The sequence below is a fragment of the Erithacus rubecula genome (genome assembly GCF_903797595.1).
Source record: "Erithacus rubecula genome assembly, chromosome: 13".
NCBI classification, from domain to species: Eukaryota; Metazoa; Chordata; class Aves; order Passeriformes; family Muscicapidae; genus Erithacus; species Erithacus rubecula.
In genome coordinates this window covers 14,660,644-14,678,325 of record NC_136665.1, presented here as the reverse complement: position 1 = coordinate 14,678,325, position 17,682 = coordinate 14,660,644, and the positions used below count along the sequence as shown (strand labels likewise).

Genomic DNA, 17,682 nt, shown 5'->3' with positions numbered 1-17,682 from the left:
GAAGAGTTGCTCTGTGTGATAGACAGTCCCAAAAATCAGAGCATCTTTTTTCACATGACTTCATGTGCAATAATTAACACTTAATGTTCACTTCTCACTTTTACTTTTGGGTTTTACCAACAAGATGTAGTGGCACTTTATTAAAACCCATAACTGACTGCCATAGTTCTTGCTTGCTCCAGCCAGCTCCTTCCTTCTGTCAGTGCTGTAAAATCTGATCCTAGAATTTCAGTTCCATTTCCTGCACAAAAGGGAAGCCCACAATGCTGTGTACTGAATTGTTTTTACAGAATAACCATGTTAACACTTCCCTTTTACCAGGAAGGTTTTCTCAACTTGCCCAGGCTCTTGGCCACCTGAGCAATTGAAAAGATTCAGCTCATTGCATCATTTTGCTCTGAACTCTTTTAAATTGCTGTTGGCTCCCCCATTCTTCCAGATCCTTTATCTTCCTATTCAACACTGCCTTCCTAAATTACATTTCCAAGTAATAGCTTGGGACATTATAGAACTAGTTTGAATCAATTTATCTTTAATCTTGATTTTTCAAAAAAAAAAAATTAAATGTTGATGTAACATTTCCCAGGGATGGATAATATCCTCCAACCCTCAGAAAACACATCCAATGGTACAATAAAAATAAAACAAAAAATGCTTGCAGTTAGAATAATTAACCAGAGCTAGTCTGGCTGCTTAGGTCTTGTTTTCCCTTTGTCTCCAACATGAAACTGAAAAAAGCTGCAGGTCACTTTCCCTATAAGTCAGGTTTGTTTTTAAACCAGTGTGACCTCCTTACTCAATTTTTGTGGCTTTTTGGGCCTCTTGTAAAATGTGCTTCAAGAGCTCCCAACTGTTATACACGTTTTTCCATTTAAATGTTTTTTTCCCAACAGATTTAGCTCATAATTATATTCAGCTTTGAGAGCCTGATTTTCTAAATCACACTGCATTGTTGCCTGTGTGCTTTCTTTCTGCACTGTATGTTAGTGGTTTGGCATCTATTCTATATGTACATAAATGTGTAATTATATTTTAAAATAAGTTAAAAAAATTAAAAGAGGTCCATCTGAGGTTAAGCTGAGTTGTGCTCTTTCAAAATAAGGTTTCTTCCAAGAAGGCAAATATTTTGTATGTGATAGCGATACTTGTGAGGGGAAAAAAAATACTTGAAATAAAGCATAAAAGTTCATTTAGTGTCTGCTTATAGCCTGACAATCACATGTTGTCAGCATTAGATTTTATGTATTCAGTACCTCTGGAAATTATGCTGTTAATATTAAGGTGGGTCCTGGATCCTGGGAGGTCAGAGAGGAAAACTATAACTTTGTGATCAAAATTCAGAGGTGACCTGGCTGGGCCATGGGAATTTGTCCCTCGAGCAACAAAGAAAAAAGAAAGTAAAGAGTGACTGCTCAAGAAATTTGAGGTCAAGTTAAAAAAAAAAAAGCTCCAAAAATTACAGAGAAAAGCAAGCCAAAAAATCAAAGAATATGAAGAGCTATTTAGAATTCCCCAATTCTGGCATATGTGTGGCACATTTTTCACATTCTGGAAGAACCAAATGCTGTATTTAGGGAATGGATTTCAGATTTTGCAAATATTTTCCTAGTGCCATTCTAGAAAATGAGTTTGTTGGCATATTGTTACGGGGGGCTTGTTCTGCTAAAGCATTGTGATGCCGTCTGTTTCTCAAGCTGATTTGGCTTTTACAGCTCAAATATTATATCCTACTTTTAGAACATATGGCAACTCCTTTTAGGAGACATAGAGAGATGTGCATCTCATTTCCAGAAATGGGTCTTTTCCTTGGAGTGAAAGACTGCAAGTGCTTTTTCAGCTTGATTTTCCCATTCTTATCATTTTAGCTAGACTTTCTCCTTCACCTCCTGCCCTCCCTGCATCCCAGAAAAGGCAGAGCTTGCTGGCATCTCCAGGGGAAGGGACAGGAAGGATGCTGCCTTACCCAGGTGGCTCCACAGGCAGCATTTGGGTGACAAATGTGTTGTGTGGCTCCCAGGCAGGCTGTGCTTTCCTGGGCTGTGTTCATTGATGAAACTCAGAGCAGACAGGGTGGGAGCTGCTCCACTCAATCCTTCAGAGGCTGCACCAGGGCAGCCTTTACAGACATTCCATTCTGCTTTCACTTCAGTTCTGTAGGAGGGGTTTTTTCCTCTTTTCTTTTAATTTTTTTTTTGTTCTTGTGGGTATTCTTTTTTAAAGCCTACGTGGCAAGATCAACGTTTCTTGCCACTGTGGATGGCTTCATGCTCCTCACTGCTGCTCCTTGCTGGAGCACACAGAATGAAGTGTCCCAGCATAGCAGTGCCTTTGTGTGCAAGCAGAGTGCCCAGCTCAGAGCAATGCCTCTGCTTGCCTCATTTTCCTCTGGCTGTAAAGCTTTGCAGAGCTGAGCCTGTGCTCGGGGCACTTGGTTTAAGGTCACTGCCAAGCAGAGGCATTTATGGACGTGGCTTTAATAGTCAGCCAGTTAACTCTGGGTCAACACTGGTATGGCCACAGAGCTGGATAAAGTATTTAGAATGATGCTAATCCAAACTTCATTGAAAACAAGACCATTGCTTTGTTCTTTGTCTATGTACCTCCTGAGCTTTGCTGTGAAAACACAACAAACTTTGTGTTTTATAGTTTTATCTCAGAGATTTTTCATTTTTGTAGGGAAATATTCTATATTTGTCCACCCAGGTCCCTTCTCTAACCCTGGCTCACCTTGCTTCTCTACTGTCATTCCCAGAAACCACCCAAAAGTCTCAATTCCCTTGTCATGTGTTTGTGGATTCTTAAAAGTGAACAAGGAAAACAAAAAGCTGAGGCAAGAGCAGGGAGCTTGTAGCATTTCTTGAAAATGGCAGATGGGAAGAAGAGGTCTCCTATGAGTCAGTAACAGAGTATGAATGGTTAATCTCCAGCTTTTAGTTAGTTGGGTTCATGACTGACTGTGGCCAGAGCACTGGGGCAGGCTCCACATCTGCAGCACCCATCTGGATGTGAGGCAAATCACGTTTCTGAAGCTTTGTGCCTTTAGAGGTGTCTAAGGCCAGCAGTCATTAATTAATTCTGACTTTGTTTTTCCCTCTTCTATTCATCATATGCTCTTGTTCCTTGAGCAGCATGTTCTGTTGTGGTTTTGTGTATCAGATTTTCTGTTCCTTAGGCTTACCTGGGTCAGGTATGGTGCCATTTTCTCTGGAGAATTGTCATCATTTATCTACTGTCATGATGCTATAGGCTCTATACAGACACAAATGATACCACGTGATTTAAGAACTGGAGGAGAACTTAAACCTCAGAATTTTGAGGAAGAAAATAGTAAAACAGATCCTTCTTGAGGTGGAAAGGTCTGATTTGTCTCTTCATGGCAGGGCAGGCTCCCCTTCCTGGGATGCAGTCGTGGCTCTGTGACCTCCCTGTCTCCCAGGTCAGGGCTGTCCTGGGCTGCAAAGGTGACAGATGCTGAAGGAATTTTTCTTCTCCAGGAGCCTCAAGAAATTCAGGGCTGAAATTTTGAAGACACCAGAAACTTGCAGGGGCCAAAAAGGGAGAGAGGCTGGGCTTGCTGCTGCATTTGCAGTCGTTGCTGATCTGAATTCAGCTGAGAGCAACAGAAGCATATTTGTCGCAAATGTTCAAAATTTTCAGGCCTGGTATATAAATAATGGTATTTTTTCTTTTCAGCCTCAATGCCTGAACTCTGTGGGTTTTTCTGACCCTTCTCAGCTGAAAGGCTATTTGTTTAAATTTGGTGTAGAAATATGAATCACTATTAAGGCACAGAAAAAATCAGGTGGAGCATCCTGCGAATGCAGTAGATGAGGTGACATGCTCTTAGAAGAGTTTTACCAGGGATTTATGATCTGTTAAGTGCATTTCTGCAGCAGCAAATGCTGAATTACCACCTCAGTGCTGGTTCACTCAGCCATGCAGGTTGAGAGCAATACCAGAGGTGCTGTGCCAAGAAGGCTCTTGCCTGCTCTGATTCTGAGCACGACCTGAAAGTTTTCAGTGTGGATACATCTCCTTCAGATGCACAGCTTACACCTAAAATAACATTTTAAGGAGTTCTCCCAGTAATGAAATAGCAAGTGTTATTCATTCTGCAGACAGGAGTGCCTGAAGTGCTCACTGCTGATTCAGCAGCCAGGTCTGGACCATGCTCTATCAAAGTGGGGTTTTATTGCTGGGCAGGTGGCTCATCCTGTAACTTTGTGAAGTTCTTTATGGCATAACCCTCCAGCTTATCATAATTTCCTTCTGCTGGAAGTCTTTTGCAATGGGTGAGGCTTTGTTGTTCAGAGGAGGTTCTGAAGCATAAAAATTAGGAAGTTATTTATGTTTTACTTCAGGAGGTAGGCAAAAGGTGAGCAGTGATTTTGCTTTTGCTATGGTGTGGATTTGTTAGAATAATGGCAGCATCTGACTGCAGTCAGCTTTTAGGAGGCTGGTACAAATTAAAGTAATATATTAGTTGGTACTGGGTGTAGCATTTCCATTAAAGATCCAGTCTGCACCCTCAGACCAGTAGATTTTGTCACCAGAGGCTTCTGTCCACATTGGAATGAAAACAATCACTGACAATAACAAATGAGGTTATTGAAGCATGTATGGGGAACATTTAAACATCTGGACTTTATGGTACTAGTATTAGTAGCCAGCAATAAAAGTTCATTGGTGTTTTTTGTTTGTTTTTTAGAAGAAAAGAAGATGAGAAAATGGAATTGGGATCAAATTAGGTGTTTGCTGAGCCATGTTAATTGTTAATCTGAACTCCCATGGCAATGTTTAAATATCATTTTAGAACACTGAACCATAAAAGGTTTTTAAGTTTACTTGTGTTAGGAAAATGCAGCAGCAATTAATTTACCAACATGTTATGTGTTTACAAGGTACCTTCATTTCATGGGTGGCTGGAAGACAGAACATGCTTAGATTGTATTGAATTTAAGAAGCCACATGAATTCTTAAGGCTTTTAAATGGGATATTTTTTCCTCATGATCTTATTTGAACTCTGGCCAACCGTGATGAATGTTTCCTTGTGTCTTTGACCTCACAAGAGACACGAAACAACAAATGTAGGTACTGGACTTTATTTACTTATTTACTTAGTAGTTAAAACAAGAAAGCAAACAAAGCCATGATGTATTTCACCTCTTCCCCCCAGCACCCCCTTGACAAATGGCTGTTGGAACAGTGCTAAACTGTGACCTTAAAGCCACAGGCGTAATGAAACTGTGATCTGGCAGATGTGACAGACTCATCTTACATAAATCACTCTCTTTTGTCACTGCTGGCATATGGCCAATGAATCTTCTAATTATTGAATGGCTTTTATAGCCCCATTATTTATAATCACTTTTGGACAGCAGCTGGAAGACAAGGATGGGACAGGATGAAACGATACAGCACCAACTATTATCATTTCCATAACAACTGCTGGGATTAGGAATGTTTGATGATGATGTGGCTACTAGTGCAGTCTTGTTAAATGATAAAAATCTACTCAGCCTTTTAAGATGGGCTGCTGCCTCCTGGACCTTACCATGAAAATTATTCTGTTAACTTTCCCAGAAATAGAATATTAATCTCTCCAAGCATTAACAGAATATATGTGTGAGTATCAGGGCCACCTTTGCAATAGGACTTGAGGAAAATTGATGGCAAGTATTAATAAAAGACAGTGATGATACCCTGGCTTTGCTGTTGGAAAACTTTTAGGAGCTGTTTTCTGTTTCCCAGGAGCTCCTGTCTACACCCCACTTTATAGTAAGGATTTAACAACAGATTGAGAAGTTGTCTTGAGTTATGTTATTAATATTTTAACATTTCTTTTAAAAATAGGCTGTTGTTTTTAAGGGAGTCCTAGATTTATAATCAGCTTAGTTAAGAATTAATAGTTAAGGGGAGCTATTTTGGCTCTAATTAGAGATGAGTTTGTGCTGAGTACATTCTGCTGGAGCCCTGGAGAGAGGAGCACAAGTGAAGTGCCCAGTCTGGAAGGACAATCAGCTGACATTGCAAATCCACTTGCTCTAAAAAACATGAGCTTCAAGTTATCTGCTCATGCCTCTAAACGAGCAGGGTTTGGATTTTTTTTGTTTGGCTTGGGTTTTGGAGGCTTTTCCCCCCTTATCTGCAGTTCTTACATTTTGTAGCACAGAAATAAAACCCTGACAACCATGATAACTTATTAGTTAAATACCTTCAGATGGAGATCTTCAGATGAAAGACAGAACGTTCCAATCAGGGGTTTATACTGCAAATCCAACATGTTCAATCTTTGTGTCTTTAAAAAAATTGAATCCTTCCCTCTCTATGTAGACATCAGGGTGGTGAGAGAGAGTCTTAATCCAGATGACTCTATTGCACTTTTATCCCTTTAGTGAGGCCTTTAACCTTTCATTGCTTCATGGCCCTGTTGTTGTGAAATGGTCTTTGTCTGACCACAGAGAATCCCTCTGCTAAAGACACCCTTAAACAGAGATCCTGACAGGAGAAGAGGCATTCTGCTGCAATTCAGGAATGGAAAATAGATTTTTCTAGCTCAGATGCTATCAGTCACTGTGAATGTAGCAATTGGTTGGCTTACTAAAGAAGGGTAAAGTAAAAAAAAAATATATACTGGTGTAATCTGCTTAGAGGAGTGTAATATAGGTCAGGGACCAGTGTGTCCCAGGCCTGACCCTGACCCATCTTTGCACGAGCATCTATAGGCTCTGTCAGAGTGTGGCTGTTTATCAGGATTATCTGGGACCATCTCAAGCAGAAATGGGATCAAACAGCTGCAGTAATTAATAGAAACATAAACTATGAAATGATAGTTTCCAAAGGCGTAAAGCATGAGTTTAAAATACATTTCAGAGCACACATATTGCACAGTCCTGGCATGGACCATCCACCAGCTGGCAGGAAGGTGCTGGCAGCCCTGAGATGTTCACACTCAGCTTTTTCTTAGGAAAAAAATTCAGATTCTGCTTGGTCATTTGTGCAGCCTGGTTTCCCTGCTGGGAGCACATGGCAATAAGGTGAGGGGCTCCCAGCCCCAGCTCTGTGCTGCTGCTGTTCTCACACAGCAGAGTCAATGTTAGATGATGCCCCACGCAGCTTTCTTCCTGCAGAAATGGGAATTTTGGCACCAAGTGTCAGAGCACAGTTCAAAGCATGCCTTCCCCAGTGACTTTATATCAGGTAAGTGTTGGAGGACAAATGTGTGACAGAATTGCTGGGTTTGAAAACAGTGTGTTTAGAAACAGTCAATGTTTTTCATTAATCACAAACACATCCAAGTTACACATTGAGCTACAAAAACCTGACAGTTTATTGTTTCTCAGCAAACCATATGTCAGTAAATATTTTTTTTTTTTTTTTTTAGCTGTGAGAGGTGTTTCCCCCTTGGGTTTCTTTTTGCTACTAAAACATTGTTATGATGTAATGGTTGGGGAGGGTGATAGACATACTCTAAAATAAGAATAATAATTAAGAAGAATGGATTATACCAGCCATTTTGCTCTGTGCTTCATTCAAAGGATTCAGATAATAAAATGGATCTATCTATCTCACATTTGGAGTAGTACTGTGAGGAGTGAAGCAGTGAAAAGTTGGTTCTCTGACTGTACCTTCACATTATAAAAGGGCATTGATCTTGTTCAGCAGATAAAAAAGGGAAACTGTTGCAATGGCACCAAAAAAAGTCTTTGAACATCTTACTTGTGAATTATAAATTTTAGTGAGCTTTTCATTTATTGTGTGTGCCTGACAACCTAAGTTACATATATCAGCCTAATTTTCATTACAGAAATAACAAGGTGATTTTTCTGTTTGCAAATAAACAATTTCCAGCATATCCTGACCAGCACAAAGGAAGAATGGAGCACTGGGTCTTGGAAACTGCTGTTCCTGGGTTGCATCTCCTGTCCCTCCACTATTATCACTGCTGTATCTTTTTACATCCTTTTAGCAGAGAAGAAAAGATCTCAAAAGAGTAAATGTAAAATCCAGTCTCCATGAGAACAGAGGAGTGTTTTGAAATCCAATATATGGTTCTGGTTGACACAGCTCCTCTCCTAAGGAAGTATTTTCTTGAGCACAGTGACATGGATTTAAATTTCAGAAAGGGGAGGATTTTTTGCATAAAATGAGGTGGTTCTGCCCATTTTTTGGTGGCTGGTGCATGGACAGAAGCCATCAGAGGTGAGGCTTGGTCTCAGAGGGAGTTTGCAGAAGCCCAAGGATCAGAGTGAGTTTTGCTGCTGAGATTTGCACAGAGGAGGTTGCTTAAATGTCACTGGTATATTTTCAGGTTCTCAGAGATTATGGGTGCATACATTCTGGACTGAGGGTGTAGCAGAGTTTACAAACTTGAATGCAGCACTAGAACCTACTCAATAAAGCCAGTGCCAAGCCTATGCCATCCCAGCTCAGGGGAGATTTTTGGAAGAGATCAGAGCAGAGAGAAGCATTTCAAATGGTAAAAAATCCAACACATTCCAGGCTGGATGCCTTTGGCAGCTTCCCACACAGAGTTAGTTTCTGTGTTGGCTCATTTTCCTCTGCCATGCACTGGAAGGAGTTCCTGAACCTGTGTGTGCCCACAGCTTGTGGCCTCAGCCACTGCTGAGCTGAGAGCATCAGGCTGCAAGAAACCTTCATTCTGTCAAGACTTTCCTGGAATTTAGGAACAGGAATGTAGCTCAGCAAGATTTTGGGGGTTGGGTTTCTTTTTGCCTCTTTTTCTTTCTTCCTTTTCTTTCTTCACTCCTAAAATAAATGTAATAGAAATAAGCATCCCTCTGAGCCCCCAGAGGGGACACTTATTGAGTGAAAGTGTTGCTACAGTCCCTGTTTTTGCAAGTGCCTTTTTAACTAGTGCTTCAGTGACTCAGCTGGGAAATCCCAGCTCCTGCATAAACCAAATAACCAAACTTTCCAGCGGGGCCATAACAGCCTGAGATGCTAGATGGAATGGGCACAGAGGGAAGCTAAAAGCAGATATCATCATTAAATTGCATATATTCTGTGGTCAAACAAGCCCTAGCTCAGCAGAGCTTTTTCACCTCAAGACATTATTGTGACATAAATCACTGAATCAGGGATCACACAGTATTTTGGAAGAAAGTTTATTTCTGTGATGCATGCAGTTCTGTGCATTAATTTCTTGCCTGGAATAAGCCCTTGCATAATACCCTTACAGTTTGTCATGTTTGTCCTTTTTTGCTGTGAAAATCCACCTTGTCTTGCTCTCTTGTGCAAAGCAATATATGGACTGTTTAGTTAAAAGATAAAGAACAGCTTTATTATTTCAGCAGATGCTCTTTTTTGTGCCCAGTCTCCCTCTGGAATAAAACAATGTGGTATAAAATCAAACATCTGGAGTTGGGAAAGTCAGCTCTGATATTGAAAAACTGTGTCCCACAAGTCTACCAAACCCTCCATGTGCCTCCTATGTGGGGAACAAATGTTATGGTGTAATAACTGGAGACCATTTGTTAGAAAATGGGTTGATAATTCTCTCTGGGAGGGAGAGGTGTTGCTGGTGTTGCTCAGGAAAGTGTTTTGAGCCAATTATATCTCACTTAATTTCAGTTTTGTTATTTCATTTCTGTAATGTGCATCTTGGTCTTTAAAAATTTTGTTCTCTTAATAGCTGGGCCTGCTGCCTGAGCCTTCCCTTCTTCAGTAAGTGATTTAATTAAAAGAAAAAGCTGTCAGGAGGATCTAAATAGAAATCACAAAATTGTTTTTAAAATTTAACATTGTACTTCAGATTACAGGTTTTTTTTTGTGTTTAGTTTTGTTTTTAAACCAACATTTCTGGTAAAATGCTGCAGGGCTGCAGAAGTTTTATCCTGCCCACAGTCATGTAATAGTCCGCACTCTTTCTTATTTCACATTTGCCTGGTGCTGCTTCTGCCTCCCAGACCCACTGTCCAGCTGCACTCCTTTGCAGTATTATGATTTTTGATTTGCTCTGCAGTGATTCCTAGAGGCTCCAGCCAGGAGTCTGAGACTGGGAGGCTGCATTCAGTGTCCAGGTGCATTGAGATGATCTCTGCATTTCATATTCACAATCAAAAAAATCATCATGCAAATGATAAAAAACTATGAAAACAGCTGCAGTGGTTCAGCCTGAGGTCCATGTAGTCCAGGATTTTGGCTCCAGCCAGGGACATAAATAAGGTGCCTGGCAAAGGGATGGAAAAGAGGAAGATATTGGATATTCCCCCACTTCTTTCCCAGGTCTCCCAGCCACAAACAATTAATGTTAAGCCCAAGGGATTTCCTCTTCCCTCTTCTTCTCAAGGCCAGGTTGGATGGGGCATTGAGCAGCCTGACCATTGGAAGGTGTCTCTGCCCATGGCAGGGCTGGGAACAAGGTGATCTTTAGGGTCCCTTCCAACCCAAACCACCCTGTGGTCCTGCAGCACCCAGTGGGTTTTTCTTGCAAGTGCTTTTCCATCTCCCCTCGAAGCTCCTGGGCCAGCTGCCTGTCCCTCAGTGCTCTCAGGGACTGCCCAGCCTGTGCCTCTGGGCTGGGGTGGTTCTGAGCCAGCCCCTCTTTGCCTTTCCTGCTGTCTCCCAGCCCCAGGTGACCTCAGCACATTTGGGGACTGATGTCCACAGCAAGCAGCAGCATCCCTGTCTTGGTCCTTGTGTGGCAACTGCTCCAGGCTTTGATCCTCCTGGCTGCATTTCTCAGAAGCTTTCCCAGCGTTTTTTTTCTTTTTCATTTTAGAGCAGAAGAGTTTCAATCCCTGTTTTTGCTCTCCAGTCCAATGAATGTCAGTATTATTCCAAACTAGGAATTATTTTTGGGAAAAGACTTCATTAAGTTTCTCCAGTTCATATGTTCTGCTACAAAAAAGGATTTGGTATTCAGCAACTGGCAATGTTCATTAACAGCTACATTTATTTTTCTGTTATTTTTCTTTTATTTTTTTTGTATGTTGGTTTGTTTTTGTTTTGTTTTCAACTCATTTATCTTCTTTCACACTTCTGAAGGCATTCAAACCTGAACAGGCAAATAAACAGATTTAAGTGAAAAGCTCTGGATATTGTTTTTATTGTTGTTTTTAAGGACTTTGGGTACTCTTAACTCATTAAGTCAATACTTTTGTAACTCCTGCTGTGTGTTGGGATAGATAACAGTGGAAAGTACAGCACTTGTTTGATTTTTTTTTGCCATATTCAGCTTTATTAATAGCTCCAATGGGAATAGCTTTTGCCTTGTCTCTCTGCCCAGCTCACCCTCCAGAGACTTGCAAAAGCAATACCTTTAATATTTTTCTTCTTTTTTTCCCCCCATCATCTGCCTGTCTCCATTTGCTCAGACAAATAAGTGATAAACAGGAATGATGATCTGTTTAACACCACAGGAAGAATGATGCATTATGAGACAAGAGAGACCTCTTGTTTACAGCCAGTTATTTTTGGTAATTAGCCATTTGTAGAGGAAGCTGAGCCTCTGCTCATAAAGCCAGCATGCCATAATTTAGGCAACTCTGCATGGAAATCTAACATTTGCCTCGACTGGAAATGGTAATTGCGTGCACTTAGAAATAAATGGCTGGTTTTTTTTTCTCTTTGCAGGCAACAGGCTGAACAAAGATCTGAGGCATTACCTGAACCAGAGGTTTCAGAAGGGGTCTCCAGACCATGACCTGCAGCAGACCATCAGAGACAACCTCTATCGCCACGCTGTGCCTTGTAAGTGACAACTCCACTGCTGCCACCTGCCCTTGGATGTCCTGTTGGAAACTTTGAGCTCTTTGTGGCTTTTGGTATTGATTTCTTTGGGCAACGCTGTTTTTGAGTTGAGGTCTCAGAGAAGGCTGTTAAATTTAAATGATGAAGTTAAAGTGTTGAATAAAAATGTGTGTTTTCACGTGGTGAAAAGTTTTAAATTTGAGGGTTTTATAATGTAGTAATAAGTATGGAACGAGATGAAAGATTTTGAGTGGTTGATTTAGTGTTAATATTTTTTTCTTTTTTATGGGTTTCAGGTAATAGGTTTTGATTGGTTAATTAGTATCACACTGAAGGTCATGGGAATTTAATTATTGGGTTAAAAGAATGAAGAATATAAGTGTTAATTTTTATTAGTTTTTATTGGTTTTAAAAAAAAACTTTAACCAACTGATTTTTTTCTATTTTGCCCACATTATACAAAATTAACAAAAAAAATATCTCCAAACTCAAAAAAACCCATAATTAAACAATTTATCTATTTAACTAAATCTCACACCATTATAGAAAAAAATAAAATAAAAATAAACCCATATTATACAAATTATCATCATAATAATTACCATATTTATACCTTATCTACTTCAATATATCCATCAAAAAAATGAACAATATTCATAATTCAAACAGAAAGGGAAGAGAATTCCATCTTTATTTCTGGGACAGGCTTCCTGTGGTGATGTGCATGGCTGTGGGGGAGACTGTTTCCAGTTTGGGTAGACTTGCATGTGTGACAGCAGATAGGGCTGAAAAGGAAAATGATTCATCTCTGAATGAGGCTTTTTTGATTACCTTTTTGGAGCAGTTGATGGTGTGATGCAAGCCTTGTGATGCCTGCTTTGGAGAAAAACCCTAAAAAAAAACTGCCATGAAGTGATTGCTTAGAAATAGTCTGTGTTAATATCACAATGGTGAATGTTGCTTATTGGTTTAAAACCTGTGAAGAAAAAAGTGGCTTCTATTTTTATTAGCTGAGCAGAACTTTATTTGTGATGCTTGTTTAACTTGTAGAATTGAACAGCAGTTTATGGCAGGGTGCCACTGTTGATGGCATCTGCCCCTGTTGGGAGGTTGTCCTTGATTCATGTAGGAGATAAGCAAAAAGAGTTAGCAAAGCCAAGAAAGAAATGCTCATTTTCTCTCAAAAAAAACCCCCCCAAACAAACAAAAAACCACACACCAAACCAAACAAACAGAAACCCCCCAAAAAAACCAAAACCAACCAACCAACCAAAAAAAAAACAAAAAACACCCCCAAACCAAACAAAAATAAAAACCCACAAAACCAAAACAAAAAAACTAGCAAACTAATGGAAAAATAGCAACAAGAAAAACAACCAGAAATATAACTAAGAACTCTGGAGCATGGTAATCTTTAGAAGGTCAGGATCATTACTCAAAATGAGACTGTCCTTGGCATTTTGGGAAGACATACAGAGAGTGAGAGTGATCCTACTTTGTTACACCTCTGTTTGACATTCTCCAGGTGGCAGGGGACACTCTTCTAGGAAAAGAGTTTTTTGCTTAACTTGGCTGAGCTGTGGAAATAATGATTTGCCCTTTAGATCAGGCTGGAATGAGAACTAGTAAACATCTTAGTTACAGGATACTGAGATAAGCAGCAAAATAATTTGAAGTTTTCTCTCTCGTTGTGAATCAGAGATTGTTTATCCTGGTAGACTTATATAAATATTGAATAATTATGCTTGCAAGTCAAAAATCAGTATTTGCCAACAAATATCACATAGTGGTACACACAGTAATAGTCATTTCCAGTCTAAGTGTTGCATGCAGGAGGGCTGTGTAAGACCAGTTAAAATTGAGTGGTAACACTGACAAATGTTGATTCTTCAAATGGCAGATGCTGCTATAACACCATTGAGTTTATGTTCATTTTATCAGTGAAAAGCATGAAAAAAATTATGTTTAAAGAACATAAAAGGACATAAAGAATAAATATGGATTGTTGTTTCCTATTGAACGTTTCCTTTTGCCATTTTGTCAATGTGAAATATGATTATTTTTCAATCACCTAACTTGTCAGGCTGCAGATTTTTAGGGCATGCTGCAAAAAGTGCCTTCCTGGAGAGCAAGAGCAGTGTCAGGCTTGGGAGATGCAGTGTTGTGATACTAATGTCCTTCTGCCTATGTGTGATATTTCATTTCCTAAAACAGCAAATAAAGCAAATGAGTGTAAGTTCTGGGGAAACATTTTACACGTTACCAAGGTTACATTTTGAAATGCTTTCCATTGACTCTTTTATTTGATTTATTGAACTTGATGGTGAGCTAAGCTGCTTGGACTTGCTTTTGATTTAAAATTAAGGGCAGTGAAAGGGATTCCTGCCTTTTCAAAATAGCTGGGGGAGATGTGGGTTGTTGGTGTAATAATAAGAGCATCAGTACTTTTGTTTCACTTATGAAACAAGTGTAAAACCTGAGAAGTGAAGTTATTGTGTGGCTCCACACTTTCTAAATTGTTGGGCAGGTAGCATTTAATTTTTGCTTCCTCTGCTGTGGGCATGGCATTAATGGTAGGTTTTAGGGATGATGCTAATATTCATATGTGGCTTGGAATGAGACTGCAGCATGGCTGGGATGCTTTACAGGTCTGGAGATTAATCTGGCTGTACACTCATATTTTTATTCCTTAGTACATGTGACCAGTAAATCCAGAGCCCTGGACCAATCTCTGGTGCTAATGGATTATGAAGCCTTGTATTTTGAAAATGGAATATCCTGATGCTTATGTGGTAAACACAAACAAGAACACAAGGTCACTTGGACTGAGCATGCTTGGCCTGACAGCTGCTTTTTATTGCACTAATATAAGGGCTAAGTGAAGTGATAATTAGTAAATGCAAAACGGAAAAAGGTGCTGTTAACCAGTTCCTGCCCAGGAATTCTGGTGAGAATAGCACAGGATTCAGCCCTGAGTGGCTTGGTGCAGGTGGTGAGAAAACCCAGAAGGTTTTTGTTTCCCACCCAGCCCTGTGCTTGGCTCTGGAGCTGAGTGAAGCCAGGACAGCTTTTGGAGAAGACAGAGGTCAAGCAGAAGGGAGGAAAGGTGCAGGATGTTTGGTTCAATCTCATTATTCTGTTAATGACACACTGCTTAAGCCTCATTTAGATCTTTTCTTTAAGAGAATTGATTGAGAGTTTGATTTGTTTTCTATTGAACCCTTGAGGATGAGTGGGATGATGTCAGCTCCCAGGGACCACGTCAGCATTGTCTCTATGGGTGACACAGGATGGTTTTCTGAGAAATCAGAGGATTTCATCCCTAAATGTGGCTGCTGTCATAAAGAAATGAGACCTTGAAATGGGCCCAAAGGTGAAGTACTGCTGAAATGAGCTGGTGAACCCCACAGATATTTCTGCAAACTGAAGTCTTGCCCTGCTCCTCAGTGCCATCTGCCCCTCTGAGTCCTCACACCCTCAGCTCCCCACTGAGCTGATTTTTTTCCTGCCATGCTCTGTAGTAAACAACAGCTGTGACAAGATTCCAGGTGGCCTCCAAGTTTGGTTGTTGTGAGTCTGCTGTTCCTATCACACCAAACCCACGGGTTTATTTACAGACCCAAGGCACTCTCCTCTGAGTTTACAACTTGAGCACTAACATAAGCTGGGACCAAGACCGAGGAAGACCTGTTTATATTTGGATGCTGTGTAAGTGGTTATAAAGCCATGCTACAATTGAGAAATCTTTGGAACAGAGTCAGTGTAGTTCAGCCACTGGATTGGCTTTTACTTCACATGAACCGCCACTGGGTTGTTATTTCCTTGACTTTCTTCCTCAGCTTTAATTGTAAATTTCACCCAAGAATATTTTTGGAATATTTTTATCTTTTGTTTAAGAAAAAACAGGATTTTAAAATTTGAGCAAAATTATCCTCATACATATACAGATGAATTACAGTTTTCATTCCTAGCATGTAGTTTCCATTGTCAAAAGCAGACAAAAATCCATCAATACAACATCCAATACAGTATTGTGGTGGTCCAATCTCTAGCTGTCCCTTTTCCTCCTTCTGAAGTGTCACATTTTCCCTGTGTTTTGTTGTGCCTAGTGAAGATGACCAGAAACAATGCTCTGTTTGGGGTAGTTAATGGCTCCATTGAGCTGGGACTATATTGTGATATGGCAACAGTTCCACAATTACTCCTTGGCCATGCCTCTACCAGAAGTTCTTTGACTGCTTGCAGACCTGGTCCACACCTTATTTCTAGAGTGGATTTCACTTACTCCAGCTCAATTTTGCCAGCCCAAGCACTTTGAGAGCAAGAGGGAAGGTTTATCAGCTGTGCCACATTCGAGTCCATCTCACAGGAGCTGGTGTGATTTGGGGGAGGCTGAGGGTGAGTGGTGCTGTGTGTTGATATTCTGGCTTTAGGGTTCAGAGAGTGTTTTTAGGAGCAAGACCTTCCCAAACAGGATTGTTTTATATGAAGATTCACCTAGTGGAATTTGTGATTAGTTGGAAGTTCATGTAAGAGTATATCCATTAAATAAGTGTTTGCAAACAGCCCTGCCTGGGCATATCTGTGCAATAGTGTTTCTTGAGAAAGATATGTGATAACAACTTACTTTAAGGTACTAATGCAGCAGCCTGTGCAAACCACAGTTCACAGAAGGCTGAACACACAGGATTGTCTTCCTCTTTTTGAAATGGTGGCAGGAGGTGTCTGTTTAACATAAACATGCTGTGCTGGCTATTTGTCCTAGCTGCTTATACTCAACAGCCTTGGCAGCAATTTTCTTTTCAAAGTGCATCAAGAAGAATCAGAAAGATGATACTTCCATTAAAGCTTTTCTCAGCACATTGTTTAATTTTGGGTTTGGGGTTTTTTTTTTTCCCCATTTACTTGGTTCTCCACTTGTTTCAGTCCTGTGTGACCTGCACAGGCAGCCCTGGTGGGTCTGGTGTCTGCACCTTTACTTGCCAAAGCACTATACCTGGTGCAGACATGACTGAAATAACAGCTAATCCTATTTCAGTGCTGTGCAATTCCTTTCCCTGGCAGACTGCAGTTTTCAGAAGCAGAGCTCTGGAAGGTGCAAGGTCTTTTTGATGGTAGATGAAAAGGCAACTGTATAGTGGCTAGCCTAGAGTTAAGTCAGACTAGACACTCTATAGCATTCTTCTTTTTATTTTTCTCTTTTGCTTCACAAAATTGGCTTTTAAAATGTCAGAAGGTCATCATTCAAGAGTTGATTGACTTCCCCAAAACAAGTACATGTCCTGGGATTAATTGACTGGAGATCTGAATGTTGGAGATTTACCACTTTGATTTCTGCTGTCTGTTCTCTCACCTTCCCAGAGTTTGATCTGATCCTCTGTCCTCAATTACAGAACAGTAGCTCCAGCTGTTGTGGTTGGTCTTATAGAGGAACATGGAGCAAAATGGAAAGAAATGGGTAAAAATCAATAGTTGTAAGTGTTGAGTGATCTGTGAGGAGGCTCAGGGAAAGCCAACAACACTCAGGCACCTGGCTGGCCTGAGCTCTCTCAAATTTCAGTGAGAAATTTCAGAACGAGTTTCTTTATTCCAAGTGATCTCCTGGTGCAAAGCAAAAGTCTCTTTCTAAGAAAACCAATAATACTGAACAACAGAACTCCACAGGTTTGATAGGAAAAACTTTAGTAAGTGATTTTAGACTGCACATTGAGGCTTATTCTCTGAATTCAAGATTTTTATGGATAATTGGGCAGTTTAGTTTCTCCAGGAGCTGGATAATCTGTTGTGTGCCTAACTACCCTCATCTGCAGGTAAGGGAGGACTAGAGAGAATAAATGGGCTGGGGTGATGAAACTCCTGTCAAATGTGCAGACTTAGGTGATTTCCCAGGATAGTTTTTAAAGTCCTGTAGCTCTGTGTTGCCCTAAGTATTTCTGAACTTCAGAATAAATTGATAAAAGGGATGT

At 40.3% G+C, this 17,682-nt stretch overlaps 1 protein-coding gene across 22 annotated transcripts in view; it reads left to right on the top strand.

Moving 5' to 3' along the window:
• MAGI1 (membrane associated guanylate kinase, WW and PDZ domain containing 1) overlaps positions 1 to 17,682 on the top strand; it is a 321,597-nt gene that overhangs the window by 143,603 nt on the left and 160,312 nt on the right. For all 22 annotated transcript variants that reach the window (XM_079317403.1, XM_079317413.1, XM_079317419.1 and 19 more), the window contains exon 2: positions 11,600 to 11,716. In XM_079317403.1, coding sequence (XP_079173529.1) covers positions 11,600 to 11,716 — 117 coding nt within the window. The remainder of the gene's footprint in view (positions 1 to 11,599; positions 11,717 to 17,682) is intronic.